The following is an 18,845-nucleotide window of genomic DNA, read 5'->3' on the forward strand; positions in this document are numbered from 1 at the left end:
ATACATTGATTTGAAAATGGCTTAATGAAAAATTTTACCCAAAAAAATCACAAACAAAGTTACGGTGTTTAAGATAAAAATGTACTGATTTGAACAATCCTTCTTTTTAATAGGAGACAGATGACTACAGGTATTTTGACCCCAAGATGTTGCGAGGCAGTGACAGGTGAGTTTACCATGATTTTTTTCTTTTTTACTTTCTATATATTGGAACAGCTACTGTAATAATTTTGTACTTAATTTGGATCATAACATAACTGCATTAGTTCCATTATTTTATAGAAAATATTCTCTTACAAGTGTACTTTCTGCAGAATCTTTTGCAGCTACTTTCTCTAGTTTTGTGCACTTACATGGTGCTTTAAATCACAAGTATACTTTTTTTTAGAAGGAAGGCATGCATTTTAAAACTATTTTGGGGTGTTTTGCTCACCATAAGTTTTATTGTTTGGCACACTTTTTTTGTCTTTTAAATTCAACTTTTCCCTTCTTATTAATTGCTTGAAATGATAGTCAGAACCTCTAAGTCAGGCAGCTGATATTAGAGGAATTTGCAGCCAAAAGCAATTCCCTGGAGTCTGGACGCACCAGAGAGATTTCTGCAGGGTGCATTTGATTTAAATCACTAGTCAGGAAGACTCAATTTAATCATGGATTTCTACATAAAAGTGCATTCTTGTTGGTTGTTATAACCTTAATACATATTCTTCACAACTCAGAGATAGATATAGGTTTGATTTTTAGAAAGTACACATTATACATTTTTAAAGTGATTTATTTTGAAAACTTTTCAGATTAGTTTTACAGCTATATCAGAAAATGAATGATGGTTTGGTTATTTCATTTACCAAAGGTAACTGAAGCAGGTATTTATGCAGTTATTGGGAGGTGAACTATCTCCAATTCAACAGGTTAATCATTAATATTTGGAGGATTTTCTTGCCATGCTGTATTAGGAGGAGAACATCACCAGACAAACATTTAAATTGTTTTATTTAACTAAAACAACAACGTTATGTATTCTGGATTTTTTTTATTCAACAGCAAACCTGTAGTATTTTCACAAAACAAGCATGTGAATTTTTGAATTTAGTTAAACATTCACTTTTTTAAAATCAGGTTTGTTTTTGTTAAAATTGTTTTTAACTAAAACAGTTAAATGCAATATTTTTAAAAAAAATCAAAAATTAAATTGACTAAGTCAGGTCAACCTGAGAAACTTAAAATATTGGCTTCAGCAGCTAACTCACTCATCTTCACTTTCATTTTCCTGTTTGTTCATAATCTGGACAAGAAAAACAAGCTTTCCTGCTTTTTCAGGTCCCAAACGATTTCTCAATTTGGAATGAATTAGTCCAAAGGAAGAAAATATTCTTTCTATACCAACAAAAGAAGCTACTGCTGTTAAAAGTGAGATTGTCACTTCAACAGTCTCTAAATCCAAGTGCTTAAGTGACTTCCACGAGTTCACTTGTGTGACTTTCTTTAAAACATCATCAGCAAACTTATATTTCTTGAATGGTTCACCCTTAGCTCCCAAGTTTATTATACTTGGCATTATGGAGGGGTGATTGCTGGATGTCCATGACATAGCCAATTCCTCTTCTTCAGCAATTAAGGTCTGACCCTGGTACCGTGTATTGAGAACATTTGCAAGAAAATGAGCTGGAGATAGTGCTTGTCCCATGTGTTTATTTAATGCTTGTAATTTAACTCTGTCATTGCATATTTCTCTTTTTAAGATCTCACTCAGTTCCTTCCAAATTTCAACAGCGCCAGCAGTAAAACAGCTATTCCCCTGCATTTTGTTCAAGGCTACAGAAATAGGCTTCAGGGTACTCAGCATGTGTTCAACATTTCTCTTAAGCCCAATGTTGAGAACTTTGGCTGTGACAGTGCCATCTATTTTTTCACAATTTTGTTCACAAACTGTCATCAGATTAGGCCAGTTCTTGATATAGTGCCCAAAACAGTCCACTACTGAGTTCCATCGCAAGTCTTGTGGGAGCGTTAGCTTGGTTCCGCCCACTTTTTTCAGAGCTGCTGCTGCAAAGTGGTTGTTACTGAAGTATTTTGAAATTTCAACAACATTAGCGTTCACTTCTGGAACACTGAAGTCTTTGGCTAGGAGGTGCCTCAAATGAACACCTCAACCGTATGTTATTAGCTTGGGATTCTCTTCTAAATAATTTCTTCTTATCTTGGATACATTTGCAGCATTGTCTGTGACCAAGCTGCATACTAGACATTTGAATTTTTTTTCACAGTTTGTTATAGCTTTTACTGCTACTTGTAAGTATTCTGTTGTGTGTACATTTCCTGATGTATCAGTTGTTTCTTTAAGGAAGACATTCCCTTCTTCTGTTGTCTCACAAGCACATACAACAGGATCATTGTGGACATTGCTCAATCCATCAAGACTCAGGTTAACAATTTCACCCTCTAGACCTTTTGCACACTGCTCAATTTCTCTTTCATACACTTTATCCAGCAATTTGCCTGCGACATCTGCTCTGTTGGGTGGACTGTATCCTGGTCTTAATGACTGAACCATGTTAATGAAGTGTGGGTTCTCAATCATACGGAAAGGAGAGTTTCTTGCATAAACAAACCAGGCAATTTTTTCATCAATTGCCTCTTTTTGTAATCTGCTGGTTCTTATCACAAACTTATCTGTGGTTGTTTCTGGATGATGGAGATTTTTTTTTCTTTTTGCTACAAGTGATATACTGTGGCTATGTGACATACATGATGTGACTGAAACACTTATCATTGGCAGATAACTCTGAAACTATAGAAAATTATGGAGACTTGAAGGTGGATGGTCTTCAGAATCCTGTATGTTGAGGATGGATTCTCCTAAACAAAATAAGCCAATGCAGTGTTTAAGTATTATTACCACACTGCTCATTTAGTATTACTCACTCATTGCATTCACTGACACAGTACTACTTTAAAGGTGAAATTGTAAAAGGAAGATCTGCCTATTTCAGCTATTTATTTTTTATCGCAACTGCATCTAAATGATAGAACCATAGAGTAACAACTATATTTTTTGCTCAAACGTGAGAATTCAAGAATAGTCCAGAAGGAAGACAGGCAGTCCTTAAGAAAGAAGTATGAAATAAAAAAGTTTACCAACCTGAAGATCCTGCATGTTCAGACATGTTCCTTTCATCATCTTCAAGGCAGCTTCCTCCTGAGAAGGGACACGTCTCATGATGATGTTTCATTCAGGCAAGCAGGCCTTGCATTTCTTTGTTGCACTATTTACATTTTGCACGCATACCTGTCTTGCTCACAGGTAGAGGAACTTCATTAAAATATTCCCAAACTGGGTCTCTTTTTACAGCCTGCTGCCATTATAGGTTTTCCCTGCTAGTGAGAGAATGGTATGGTAGATCTCAAATCAATGAAGGCTATACTCAGAAAGACCTCAAGACTCCTGGAATATGCTGCTCAAACAGTTTCACTTTTGTTTCTACTGCCTGTCCCTCCCTTCTCACATTTATCTCCAGACTTCTTCTCCTTGTCCAGATCTATTCCGCCCCCAACAATTAATTGAACTTTTTGAAACTTTGCACTTTTACGGAGAGGTAAGGGATTGACTCTGTGTACAAAAATTTGCAGAGGGACAATAGGGTTGAGGTCTGTTATTTCTCACCTCTATATATTGTGTATTTATTTATTTAAAAACATTTTTGCTGTTATCTCTGGAGACACAAATCCACAGTTTGAGAACTGCAAAACTAAGCATCTCTGATGGTATCTTCTAGACTGAGCACCATTGGGTAGATAGAAAGATTAACCTAAATCTATACAGAAGCCCTTGGAACCCCATAAGATTGGGTCCCTAATCCATGAGCTATATGAACTCATTTTCCAAATTTTTCTTAAACATTACAGGAATATATTGTCTCATACTATAGAATTAGAATTTATAATCCCTATTCCATGATGAGATATCTTTGAGCTATAATGTATCTTAATTAAAACTATCTTTAGATAGGTTTTTTCCTCAAAAGCATTTTATAAAAAAAATCCGATTTAAATTAAAAACCTCTGGGATTTTTTATTTATTTATTTTTTTTTAATCATTGATTTTTATCCACCCTGGATTTCTGTAATACTGCATTTGATACACTCATTCCACTGACTGAGAATGCTGCTAATACCTTACAGATAGTCATCACAGATAAAGGAATGGGTCCTAATGTTTAGCAGCAGGATTTCTCGTGATACTTTTTTACTCTGGAGTGTTAGAACCATTGACAAAAATACTGTTTGATCTCAGAATTTTTCATACTCTAACTTCTTAAAGTCATAGATCATTAACAATGTACTTAAACTTCCCTACCTATTATTTAAAGAGGTAAATATTTTCATCCATTTTTAACCTCAAATTTTGATGTCATTGTACAGTAGTTCTGTAAACTACATTGGTAGTAACATATAGATTTCTTGTTTGTTGAGTGTGAAATGGAGAATTATCTAGACATTTTGCAAAAAGAAAAAGGAAGAAATTGTAGTGCTTACAGCAAAAATGTCATAAACTGTTTCTTGAACTGCTACTTTTATGAATAATATCTGTAGCTGATAATCTCAGCAATAGCACTCTCTAGAAATAGAGAAGATCTTTGGTTTTAATGTACTTTAATAAAATCCAACTCAGTTCTGGGAGAACAGCAAGTTCATTTGATTCGTGGGCTTTATCGTTGGGGAAGGCAGGGCCAACACTGTCCTTGGCCATTTACATTCAATAAGAATTTCAGCTGTCCCCTTTCCAGTGTTCTTTACTCCTGATGAGCACATTTACAATAATGAAAAATGATTTTCAGAGTATAAATATCTGTTTTATACATTGCACATGCACTTTCAAAAGTAGCTTTAGGGATTAAAAATGAGTGCTGAAAGCTGTCAAAGTTAAAATTGGCAGTGGTGTATATTTTCCTTTTTTAAATATAGCAGCATCTTTCAGCCTGTTTTATTCTGCTATTGTGAAACGTCTGATTTTAGTGCAGTTTTGTCTAAGAACAGAAAATTGTTTAACTTATTAAAATCAAGCCAAACTTGATTTTTTTTTCTCTTACAAAAATATACATTGATTTTAGTACCTAATTTGCTACCACAGATATCACAGTTTGTGTGTTCATATTACAATTTGTTAGTGAAGTTATGTGCTTTCATGTGTTGTTATACTCATGCATCATCATACTAGAACATGCAGTGCAGATGCAAGGTTGTGTGCACATAATTCAGAAAAAATTAGTTCTTGGAGACCACTTTTTGTCTCTTTCTTCCTCCCATAAAACATGTAGGAACAATCTCTTAAGCATGTTGTACATATGACTAGAGGGGGCTGCAAATTTTACTCTTAAGTGACTAAAGGTTCCAACTCATTTTAAACCAAGTCTGATGAAGGAGACAGCAGAATAAATATGGCTGTACAGGCTTTTGTCTGTAGTCATCCTTATCTTCTGAACAGTACTATGCAGATCAAACAATATTCTTTCCAAGTAACTGCCGTGTTAGTCTGTATCTGCAAAAAGAATAGGAGTACTTGTGGCACCTTAGAGACTAACAAATTTATTAGAGCATAAGCTTTCGTGGGCTACAGCCCACTTTATCGGATGCATAGAATGGAACATATAGTAGGAAAATAGATAGCTAGATATAGATAGATATACACATACAGAGAAGGTGGAAATTGCCATACAAACTGTAAGAGGCTAATTAATTAAGATGAGCTATTATCAGCAGGAGAAAAAAACTTTTGTAGTGATAATCAAGATGGCCCATTTAGACAGTTGACAGGAAGGTATGAGGATACTTAACATGGGGAAATAGATGCAATATGTTTAATGATCCAGCCACTCCCAGTCTCTATTCAAACACAAGTTAATGGTTTCTAGTTTGCATATTAATTCAAGCTCAGCAGTTTCTCGTTGGAGTCTGTTTTTGAAGCTTTTTTGTTGCAAAATTACCACACTTAAGTCTTTTACTGAGTGGCCAGAGAGGTTGAAGTGTTTTCCTACTGGTTTTTGAATGTTGTTATTCCTGATGTCAGATTTGTGTCCATTTATTCTTTTGCATAGAGACTGTCCGGTTTGGCCAATGTACATGGTAGAGGGGCATTGCTGGCACATGATGGTATATATCACATTGGTAGATGTGCAGGTGAACGAGCCCCTGATGCCATGGCTAATGTGATTAGGTCCTATGATGATGTCACTTGAATAAATATGTGGACAGAGTTGGCATCGGGCTTTGTTTCAAGGATAGGTTCCTGGGTTAGTGTTTGTTGTGTGGTGTGTGGTTGCTGGAGAGTATTTCCTTCAGGTTGGGGGGCTGTCTGTAAGCGAGGACTGGTCTGTCTCCAAGATCTGTGAGAGTGAGGGATCATTTTTCAGGATAGGTTGTAGATCTTTGATGATGCGCTGGAGAGGTTTTAGTTGGGGGCTGAAGGTGATGGCTAGTGGCGTTCTGTTATTTTCTTTGTTGGGCCTGTCCTGTAGTAGGTGACTTCTGGGTACTCTTCTGGCTCTGTCAATCTGTTTTTTCACTTCAGCAGGTGGGTATTGTAGTTTTAAGAATGCTTGATAGAGATCTTGTAGGTGTTTGTCTCTGTCTGAGGGATTGGAGCAAATGCGGTTGTATCTTAGAGCTTGGCTGTAGACAGTGGATCGTGTGGTGTGTCCTGGATGGAAGCTGAAAATGATCCAAGAAACTAGTCCAGCTAGTTGCCAAAAACTCAACTTTAAAATGTTGATGTTCAGTAGTATGATTACTGAAAGGCCATTATTAAGTTGTCTTTGAGGTATTCCTTAACACAAAACTAATTTCATTCCAACATACCCTTTTGCTGTGTGGACTGTTGGAGTTTCTACTTACTACTTTTAAAAGTATACAGGAATTATGTTAACCTAATCCAGTCACAGCAAAGCTAAATTTTTCTTCCCACGTTATACCTCTGTCAGTATTTGTGAGACTTGTGCAAAAGGATGAAGTTGAATATATGTGTATTTATAGATCATATTTAAATAAGGGAGAACTATATTAGCAACGTTGTAAATGAAGAGGCTACTACTGCATTCATGCCAGAATGTCAGTCCACCTGTAATAAAAGATAGATTCCAGTGTATAGGAGAATAAGCTTCTTCTGAGGAATGGCAATATGGATTGAACTGTTATCTACCAATTTTGAGGGATTTGGGAAGAATTCCTGAAAAAAGAGAGTGAGAAATCAGTTCACTCTTTTCTTCTTTTATCCCAATTTGTTCTTGCTTTGTCATATATTTCTTTCCTCAAACCTCTCTTGGAATCATTATAACTTGCAAACTGTGGATTCTGAAAACTACATTATCTGCATGCTTGTTATTCCACTGTTTTTGGTTAGGGCTCTTGTTCCTTTCTGTGGTGTTTGCATATTTCCAGACCAAAAGGCAGAGGGTTACTGTACAGTTGTAAAAAAGGACATTTATACAGAACATTATTAGAAGCCTATAGTTACTGAATATATGGCCAACATTCCATAAACTCTGACCCCGTATCACAACCTATCTATGGGCCAGAAAGGGGGATGTTTGATTAAACTCTGGGGACATAAGAGTGAGGAAAGGTAGGGTAGGCTGTGCTGCTCCAGAGCCATCTCTTTCCTCCCTCCACCTTCCCTTGCAATGTACAGGGAAGGGGGTTCAGGGAAGGAAGAGATTTCTTCACTTCCCAGCTGCCTATTGGCTAGGCAATTGGGGGAGTTAGTTGATTATTTTGTGTGCTTTCCCTGTCCCTGAAGCTCTCTGGACATGCAGCAGCCCTACTTTCCCTGTCCTGCAATGGAAATATAGTTTGCTGAGAGTCTGACCACATCACCAGATTTAGGGATCAGGAGTGAATTTTTTCCCCCAGGACAAGATTCACGAGATGCCTAGCAGTTGTTTTTGCCTTCCTTGCAGCATTCAGGAGGCCTGGTTTCAGGTTAACAAAGAGTAAGGACAGGAATTGTTGTAAGTTTATAAGTGAAGTTTATAAGTTTGCGAAGTTGGTGTCCGGTGTGGATAAGAGGCTCAAAGAGACAACTCCCAGAAATCAACTTGAGCAAGAGACTCGGAATAACTTGTAGGACCTATTAGCCTGCAGGAAGAAGGGCAGACCATGTATTTTTTGCAGAATGAGGTACCCTTTATATTTACCCCCATCCCCTTTTATAGAGAGAGGGCAAGAATATTATGAGGTGAGCTGAATCCTAGGAATTAGGCTGAAGGGGGCCAGCCATTAACATTGGTTATTTGGCATGGAGGCCATTTAACATACACACTGGGACTGAAGTAAAGCCTGAGGATTGGTTGGTCTCTCACACTCACACACATAGTAAAGTTTAGAAAACTAATAAAGTTGCAGCCTTCTGTTTTAAAATCCATCCCTTTATCTGTTACATTCTCCTTTGTGCACTGATCAGCCTGCTTATATTCACCCAACCTCTGCCCAAGTATATTTTCTATATATAAATCTTCAGAAACCACTACCCAAAAAGTGTGATCTACCAACTCAACCACACTCTATTCCTCTGTTCTCCTGCCCATTTCAGAGATACCAGCATCTAGACTTTATTTCCAGAGACTCAGTGATCTAAGTTTGCAGCAACCTACAGTGATACAGAGGTCACATTGTATCTTATTCTCAATATTCAGAAATACCTTCCACTATTCTGGTGTGAGACAGCCTAATTTATCCCATTAATCTTCCTTTGATGGACTGGAAAACCTGTTAACCCTTCTAATGTGAATCAGAAACCCAGTTCATCTGAGAGGAACAGTCACAGATTTAACTGATTTCCATGAACACTAGTGATTTATGTCACAGAATTTATTAGTTCCACAAGCTGCATCACAGTTTACAAAATCCATGGAGCTCTCACCTGTTCACACATTACTAAAAAAAAATCCAAAATTCACTTGTCTTCCAAAACTGAAGAAATAAAAGGTTTATATATTTGAGCTAATTGAATGAATGAAATTTCTATATCAAATCTTTTTTGAGAAATATGACTTTTAAAGTGTCTTTATAACTATATGTAAAAAAACAAAACACCACCAACTATCAGAATGTACCCTGCAAATTTTGTGCGTATACATATACTCGTTTAATATTTTTATATTTATATCAGTAGTTAAAACCATAATGATTCCATTTATAATGCAATTCATTTTTATTACAGCTCAGTTCCAAGAAACAAAAATCCATTCCAGGAGGTAAGTCATGTAGAAATCATATTTTTTCCAAATCAGGGTCTATGTATTATAGTATCAGTATTTTTTAAAGTTCCAGTCATTTGATGGTCATGACTTCAGAAAATGGGAGAGTCTGTTTTCAAAATCACTAGTCTAATTATATTCATTATTAATTATACTTAGCAGTTATGCTGGAGAGCTCCTTTCATCTTCAAAGGGTTGTATAAACATTAACTACTCCTTACAATACCCCTGCAAGGTAATTATTAGTGATTTAATGATAGAGCCATAATTAGACCACAGCAGTTTTAAACTCCCAGTCCTATACTTAGTCCTTTAGAACACACTACCTCTCTAAATTTAGTCATCCATAAGTCCTTACACACAGCTGAATGCTGCAAAACAGTATTTGTAAGCAATAGTTCCAATAACAAGTCAAATTGTATTTAATCATTTGCTGCCTTTTTAATTCATTTTCCACAAACATGTGTGGAAAGTGGTGGGGATGTTTTATTTTCACAGTGATGTTTGCTAAAAAAAAAAAAAAAATCTCATGATTATTTATTTTAACACATTCATGCTAAGATTCGAGGTGAAAATGTTTGAACAGCAATCTTGAAATGTCTTTGGTTTCCCTTCTCTTTTGGTTTGTATTCACTTGGAGACCAAAAACAGTACCATGTGACTTGGCTAACCATACATCATAACTAGCAAATAGTCAAAGTCAGTATGTTGCAAATAACTTATAGACTGAAATATGTTCACAGAAAGTATTCAAATAATTTTGAACATTGAACAAATTAGTAAAAATCAATCAGTTCATGGATAATTCATGAATAGTGGGGGAAAAGAGGCTCATAGTTCATCCACCTCTACAGTGTTCTTGAACACAGCCCAGAAAATGTTGCTATTCTTAGGTGGTTCTTAGATTATTATACCTACTAATATTAAATAAGAATCTAAAAGAAAATAAAAAATGGTTAAAATATCTTAATAGTAACAGCAGTGTTAGAAGATAGAGCATCTTTATCAAATTAATTCTTAACCATTAGTGGAAGTATTTTTAATCGTTGTTAGAAGGCTTATTCCTTTACGCTGTCACTTCCCTGGTCCTTCTCGCTTGAACAGAGAGCAACAATACCTGAAGTCCGAAAGTGCAAACAATTTGATGTTTATCAGGATGAACTTCCAGCAAGCTTACATCCAAGTTCCTGTTTCCTTATTTTCGAATTCCAACTTACTTCCTGTTTGTTCCTAATTTATATAGTAATATTCTTAGCTATACCTTAACCAATCATTTTACTGAAATTTACCTAACCAATCCTAACATGTTGTAACATAAGTCTCTAACCAATTATATCCCACTACCCTAATTAACTTATACCTAGCAAAATTAATTATACAGCAGACAGAAACAATTAGAGAACCAGACAGATTAACAATAGAAAAGTGGGGGCCATAAAGATAAAACATACAGAAATGAGGGTTTCACAACTACAAAACCATTGAGAAGTGATTTCTTGCCAGACAGGATGCTATTAAACTAAGTTTTCTTTAACCATCTTTATCTGGTGGTGATAGGCATTATTAGGACAGGATTGTATTTCTAACAGCCCAACAGTAAAAATTAGTAACTCATAGACTCAGAGTATTCCATTTTCTTTGATCAAGAAATTATTTGAAATGTCAAAAGCTTCTGAAATGCTAAATTAGATAAGGAAAATTGTACAGCCCTGTTTTGTGTTCGAAGCCAGTAGTTTTCTGTCCCCTAAATTATAGTAATTGCAGTATTGGTAATTCAAGTAATATCCTTAGTAATAGATCCTTTAAGCAGAATTCGGTTTGTAAGATTAACAAGCGGCCCAAATTATTTATTGCTTCATTGTTTGTTTGCTTTTGAAATCTCCATGTAAAAAAAAGGTGCTGTTCAATAAATCTGATTTATGTCTCATTTTTTTATTAAACTCCATATACTATATAGGAATTTGATTGCATATTCTAATTATCTCCTCTTCTATGTGTTTGTGTTTTAGGCAATTGTTTTTGTAGTTGGAGGAGGCAACTACATTGAATATCAAAATCTTGTTGACTACATAAAGGTTAAGTACATTTTGCCAATTATATCCTGTAATTAATTGATTATAATTAATTCTAGCCTATGTAACTTATCTTTTCAATCTTGTAGGAGTTTGTTATATTAAGTTCACCTGGAATGCTTATGTTTATACACGATGTGAAAAAAATTATGTAGAAAAATGATATCAATAGCAAATTTGGGTTTTGGTCTTGAAATGGTGAATGCATATAAGCTCTGACTGCAGTTTTATTACCACTAAACTTGCAGTATAGCTGAGAATTAGCTCATTCTACATTCCTCATTGTTTCACCTTAGAGTAGTGTTTTACATAATAGAGAAATTGAGATCTGTAAATGTAGATGAGATGAATTGATCATTAACCTCATTTCTCTTTGCTGTTCAGAAGCAAGGAAAAAGTATTTTCTAGATAAAATGTTGACCTCATCACTCTTTACAGCTGAAAAGGCTCAAAGAGTAACTGTAATTGTAGAGGAATTACTCAAATATACACTGCAGACAATGTTGTCAAGAGTTCTTCTCAACTGACTGTTGACCATCATCACAGATGCTTTGAGTCACAGTGTAGTTTTCATTTGCAATACATCACTACTAAAATAATATTTGAGGCCTAGTAATTGTCAGAAATATTTAGGGAACAGAGATCTTTTTACATAACTGTATTGCCCTGTCAAATAGCTTTGATACTGTCAGCTTTGCTAGTCACTAGGAAATATGAAGATCTAGGTAAAAGACCTTGAATTATATGAAATCGTCATATAATATGATTGGAATACTCTGTATAGGACATATCCAATCCCCATCGCATTTGATGCTGTTTCACAACATTGTTTGATAAATTTTGATTGGTAGTAGTTAAATAAAGCAGTTGTAGCCACCTGTGAGTAAAGATTAGATGCTACTCAGGAATATTCTTCAATAACTTTAATCTGCATGCATCAAAAGCTCTTATTAGCAAACTGCTCTGCGCTTGTAGTCTACTCAGAGCAGGGTCTGCAGATAATGGCATCTTGTTTTACAACAGCCTCATTTTGGTGTGACAGTTTCTAATGCTGAATATATTGCAAACACCAAACAGGCTGTTGGAATACACATGAGGATTAACAGTATAGCAGTAAGTGTGGTGACAGCCCACCTTGAAAGAGTCTTCACTAAAAAATGTATTGAAGTAATTTACCTAGAAAGCTTTATTGGATTGTTTGAATGATTGTGTGCAAGCAACATGACATTTGGCTTTGCCAAAGAACAAACTGTATAGTAAAGGAGTGCTTTCCATCTGTACTATATGCTGCAAAGACATGAACTAGCTTCCAGTTGCTTGAGGTTGGAAAAGAGAAATTTTTAAAAAAGTAAAAGTACTGGTTCATGTTGGACTTGCTGGAATACAGGCAATGCTGTTGAATGTGCATCTCAAATGGACAAGTCGTGTCCCACAAGTTGTTGAGAAACACCAAAAACAGTTAATCTTTGGTGAACTAATTGGTGTTGAATGGAGATAAGGTGAATAAAGGAAATATTTTGAAGACACTAAAAAGAATGTCAGGATACTGTAAACAATAATTATAAGAAATGGCAAATGAAGCTGTTTGAGGATACTTCATCTTTGCAGTGAAGAGCCTGGACTCCTTCAGAAGGTTAGCAAGGTGGTTCTTTGTGGTATAATGTAAACTTAACTGACTCATTTTACATAATACATCTTGAATTGGCAAAGCAGATCTTTAGGACTCAGCCCAGTCACTTTCTGCAGAACTAGAGTACTGATTAGAGAACTAGAGTAGTGATTAGTTTACCAAAACACTGTGTTCAAGGCTTTCTTCTCAAAAAGAAGCTAGAAACTAGTTTTCAAATAAAAGCTGAGATTCTCCTATACATTTCTACTTACCTCAAATCAAGGGGAGGAGGTGCCACAAATAGGGGTTTTTTTCTGAAGGCTTTGAAAGAAAATGAACTATGTATATTTTCCTCTTAGCTGATTGCTGAAGCCCAGCTAATACCAAAACTGCCAGGCCAACTACTGCTGCCAATCAATTGAAGGATTTGGGAACAGTTGCTTCCCTGAGAGGTTGCTTCTTTGGAACCATGCTTAAGTTAGTCTGGTGAGAGGATTGGGCTGCTGGCAGAAACTTAGATTTAGACACTTCAGTTTAAAGCATTAAAGGGGAACCAACTCAAGTGAAGATCACCACAAATGCTCTCAGACGCTGTTCTGTATGGTTAGCAAATGAAAATGTGTTAAAGAGCAATCAGGCGTCTTGAAAGATAGAGTAGATTCTTAGAGATATACAGCTGGTATATCAATCCACAGATCCTGTACCCCAGAAAAAAGACAATGTTGGAATTACCTGCACTGTACACATTTATCTGTTGAGTACCCCCAGACGTGTCGGAATAAAGTTGCAGGCTAATTAAACCAGAGGTTCTCAAACAGTTGTACACAAGACAAATCAGACTCCTGAAAGTGGTACGGTAGTCTGGAAAGGTTGAGAGCCCCTGAATTAAACCACATCCAGTGTCTCCTGTCCTCCCTCCAGCATAACCAGACAAGGATTGTTCCTCTCTGAGGAAAGGATAGCTTTGCCTCTCTCATCTTCTGATTTGCCTATAGCAGCACTTACTAAGCTTCAAAAGAAGGTTAAAATCAGCCCTCAGGGATTAAAGAGAATGACAGTAATCTGATGCATATGTGGAAATGGAAGAAAAGGTTGCATAAGGTTAATAGGCATAAACACAGCATTTTCCCTAGTATCTTTTTCAACACCATAAAAAGGCAACTTGTGTTTTCTGTTGTAAAACTTTCTGGTCATAGGCTCTGCAGATCACTAGTCTTGATGATCTATTTAAAAGACAAAATTTTGTGCATTGGGTATTAGTAATAAAGCTCTTAGTCTTAAGCCATTTTAAGGTACTGTATCCCTGTTTACAAGACTGAATGGCATTAAGTTGAAATCCTTACCTCTGTCAAATAGTATGCTGTATCACAGGAGATTTAGATCCAGTGTAGATTTAGATCCACTGAAGGATGACAGTTCTGTTTCATGGCAACTTTGGAGGTTTTGAAATGTTTCATTCTGCATTGGAATGAAAACAAAGCCTTTTGTTTGTTTTTGAAAAAGCAGAATTGTTGAAATGTCCATTTCCCAGTCAAAATATGAGCTGCTTGGTAAGGTGTGGATGAGGTCTGGTGTTGAGGGCACTGGTTTGGGATGTGGGAGACTCAGGTTTAAGGCCCTGCACCTGCCTGATTCAGGGTTTTTCATCCTAGATTAATCAGACAGACAGGGACTTATCCCCCATATCCCAGGCTAGTACCCTAAACATGAGTCTATGGAATGGGCCTCTGTATCTCTACCTTTCCAACAAAAACTTCATCAAAACTGATATGTCTGTGTGAAAAATTTCGGCTTTGATGGATCAGCATACAGTACGACAAAACTTTATTTTGCTGAAAATATTCTGATTAGCTCTACTGTATGTTCATTCAAACAGCTGTTGCATTGCTAAATACATTGTGTGTTTAAAGAACTACAGCCAGACTCAAGCAATAGTTGAACAAAATTAGGAGTAAATTTTCCAGATTGCACTTGCACAATTATCCATGTGTATACATGTCTTATTTAAGGTTCTCTGAATGCAAAACAAATGAAGTTACACAAGCAGTTTAGTATCTATGCAAATTAGACCTCAAATAGTCACACTTGCTGTTACAGTTTTGAAAATTTTGACCCTAATATTTTGTTAGAATGCTATTCAAATCCTGCATAAATACCATTTATTTCTTAAATCCTATTCAAATCCTGCATAAATACCATTTATTTCTTTCCAGTCATTCCAAATTGTCTTTGTAAATGGAAGTATTATTCTCTAAGACTTTCTTCTTCTACTCTTCTGTCTGAGTCATTCATTGATACTTCAATCTAATATTTATAGAATCAGAACTCATCAGCACGGAGGAAATGTTGATGTCCCAAACCCAGGACTGTGGCACCACTGGCAACATGACAACTGTAATTTTAAACAAGTGTGTTTTGAGGTGGTTCTTTGGCTAGATGCAGACATGTATTCGAAGTAGATGTTTGCACGCTGGAGCCTTTTGTCCAGCAGGACCCGCAGAGGTGAGACTCACACCTCATGCTTGTAGCTTGCCTATAAGAGGCAGCGCTGCCTCGACCCCACTCAGTTCCTTCTTACCACCTGTCAGGTATAGTCGGAGCTCTGTGAGGCTGTTGCTACAACCTCACAAATTTGTAGCCTCACACAGGATCATGGCTGCACCCTGCTCCAGTGATCAGCTCTCTGCACCTTGTGGCATGGCTGAGAGAGGAGGAAGGGTGTTGTTTGGAGGCTGTCCAACAGGTCCTACTAAACAGCAGGAAACCTTCCGCTAGAATGACCTACAGGGCAAAGTGGAAGAGATTTTCTGCATGGTCCTTGGCCCATCAGTCCCTTCCAATGGAGACTTCCATCCAGGACATTCTGTAGCACCTTTAGGAATTGGGCCAAATATTGGCATTTCATCCCCGTATCCAAGAGAAATCTGTTTTCTCCAATGCCATGGTGACAAAATTCCTGAGAGGAGGTCTCCACCTGCTCACTCCAGTCAGAAAGCTGGCCCCTTTGTGGGACCTGAACATGGTTTTAGCAGCTATAATGGGGCCTCCATTTGAGCCCCTTGCTTCCTGCCTGCTGCCCCTCTTGTCTCAGAAGACTGCATTCTTGATAGCTATTACCTCTGCCAGGAGGGTGTAAGAGTTGTAGGTCCTGATGGTCGGGCAGTTCTCCGGGGACAAGGTGATGCTTCAGCCACACCAAAGTTTGTATCCAAGGTTGTATCTCAGTTCACCTGAACCAAGTGATGTATTTACCTGTATTTTTCCCCAATTTGCATTAGAATCATAGAATATCAGGGTTGGAAAGGACCTCAGGAGGTCATCTAGTCCAACCCCCTGCTCAAAGCAGGACCGATCCCCAAATAAATCATCCCAGCCAGGGCTTTGTCAAGCCTGACCTTAAAAACTTCTAAGGAAGGAGATTCCACCACCTCCCTAGGTAACGCATTCCAGTGTTTCACCACCCTCCTAGTGAAAAAGTTTTTCCTAATATCCAACCTAAATCTTCCCCACTGCAACTTGAGACCATTACTCCTTGTTCTGTCATGCACTACCACTGAGAACAGTCTAGAGCCATCCTCTTTGGAACGCCCTTTCAGGTAGTTGAAAGCAGCTATCAAATCCCCCCTCATTCTTCTCTTCCGTAGATTAAACATCCCCAGTTCCCTCAGCCTCTCCTCATAACTCATGTGTTCCAGTCCCCTAATCATTTTTGTTGCCGTCTGCTGGACTCTTTCCAATTTTTCCACATCCTTCTTGTAGTGTGGGGCCCAAAACTGGACACAGTACTCCAGATGAGGCCTCACCAATGGCCTCCATACGCTAGATGTTAGACACTGTCTATCCTTGCATCTGAACAGTTTCATGTTTCGCCTCATAGATATTTTTATTTATTTAGATATTTAGGTCAGAAGAGACCATTATGATCATCTAGTCTGACCTCCTGCACAACGCAGGCCACAGAATTTCACCCACCACTCCTACAAAAAAAAACCTCACACCTATATCTGTGCTATTGAAGTCCTCAAATCGTAGTTTAAAGACTTCAAGGAGCAGAAAATCCTCCAGCAAGTGACCCATGCCCCATGCTACAGAGGAAGGCGAAAAACCTCCAGGGCCTCTTCCAATCTGCCCTGGAGGAAAATTCCTTCCTGACCCCAAATATGGCGATCAGCTAAACCCTGAGCATATGGGCAAGATTCATCAGCCAGATACTACAGAAAATTCTTTCCTGGGTAACTCGGATCTCACCCCATCTAATAGCCCATCACAGGCCATTGGGCCTATTTACCATGAATATTTAATTACCAAAACCATGTTATCCCATCATACCATCTCCTCCATAAACTTATCGAGTTTAATCTTAAAGCCAGATAGATCTTTTGCCCCCACTGCTTCCCTTGGAAGGCTATTCCAAAACTTCACTCCTCTAATGGTTAAAAACCTTCGTCTAATTTCTAGTCTAAATTTCCTAGTGGCCAGTTTATATCCATTTGTTCTTGTGTCCACATTGGTACTGAGCTTAAATAATTCTTCTCCCTCTCCGGTATTTATCCCTCTGATATATTTATAGAGAGCAATCATATCTCCCCTCAACCTTCTTTTAGTTAGGCTAAACAAGCCAAGCTCCCTGAGTCTCCTTTCATAAGACAAGTTTTCCATTCCTCGGATCATCCTAGTAGCCCTTCTCTGTACCTGTTCCAGTTTGAATTCATCCTTCTTAAACATGGGAGACCCAGAACTGCACACAGTATTCCAGGTGAGGTCTCACCAGTGCCTTGTATAACGGTACTAAAACCTCCTTATCCCTACTGGAAATACCTCTCCTGATGCATCCCAAGACCGCATTAGCTTTTTTCACAGCCATATCACATTGGCGGCTCATAGTCATCCTATGATCAACCAATACTCCAAGGTTCTTTTCCTCCTCCGTTACTTCTAATTGATGCGTCCCTAGCTTATAACTAAAATTTTGTTATTAATCCTTAAATGCATGACCTTACACTTCTCACTATTAAATTTCATCCTATTACTATTACTCCAGTTTACAAGGTCATCCAGATCCTCCTGTAAGGTATCCCTGTCCTTCTCTAAATTGGCAATACCTCCCAGCTTTGTATCATCTGCAAACTTTATTAGCACACTCCCACTTTTTGTGCCAAGGTCAGTAATAAAAAGGTTAAATAAGATTGGTCCCAAAACTGATCCTTGAGGAACTCCACTGGTAACCTCCCTCCAGCCTGACAGTTCACCTTTCAGTAGGACCCGTTGTAGTCTCCCCTTTAACCAATTCCTTATCCACCTTTCAATTTTCCTATTGATCCCCATCTTGTCCAATTTAACTAATAATTCCCCATGTGGCACGGTATCAAATGCCTTAATAAATCTAGGTAAATTAGATCCACTGCGTTTCCTTTGTCTAAAAAATCTGTTACTTTCTCAAAGAAGGAGATCAGGTTGGTTTGGCACGATCTACCTTTTGTAAAACCATGTTGTATTTTGTCCCATTTACCATTGACTTCAATGTCCTTAACTACCTTCTCCTTCAAATTTTTTTCCAAGACCTTGCATACTACAGATGTCAAACTAACAGGCCTATAATTACCTGGATCACCTTTTTTCCCTTTCTTAAAAATAGGAACTATGTTAGCAATTCTCCAATCATACGGTACAACCCCTGAGTTTACAGATTCATTAAAAATTCTTGCTAATGGGCTTGCAATTTCTTGTGCCAATTCCTTTAATATTCTTGGATGAAGATTATCTGGGCCCTCCGATTTAGTTCCATTAAGCTGTTTGAGTTTCGCTTCTACCTCAAATATGGTAATGTCTACCTCCATATCCTCATTCCCATTTATCATGCTACCATTATCCCTAAGATCCTCTTTAGTCTTATTAAAGACTGAGGCAAAGTAT

At 37.4% G+C, this 18,845-nt stretch overlaps 1 protein-coding gene across 1 annotated transcript in view; it reads left to right on the top strand.

Annotated features, from left to right (window-relative positions):
- SCFD1 (sec1 family domain containing 1) overlaps positions 1 to 18,845 on the top strand; it is a 134,081-nt gene that overhangs the window by 109,018 nt on the left and 6,218 nt on the right. Inside the window, exons 21-23 of the mRNA XM_074955793.1 lie at positions 114 to 166; positions 9,215 to 9,248; positions 11,261 to 11,326. Of these exons, the coding sequence (XP_074811894.1) occupies positions 114 to 166; positions 9,215 to 9,248; positions 11,261 to 11,326 (153 nt within the window). The remainder of the gene's footprint in view (positions 1 to 113; positions 167 to 9,214; positions 9,249 to 11,260; positions 11,327 to 18,845) is intronic.

Source organism: Natator depressus, chromosome 6 (genome assembly GCF_965152275.1).
Source record: "Natator depressus isolate rNatDep1 chromosome 6, rNatDep2.hap1, whole genome shotgun sequence".
In the NCBI taxonomy this organism is placed as follows: Eukaryota; Metazoa; Chordata; order Testudines; family Cheloniidae; genus Natator; species Natator depressus.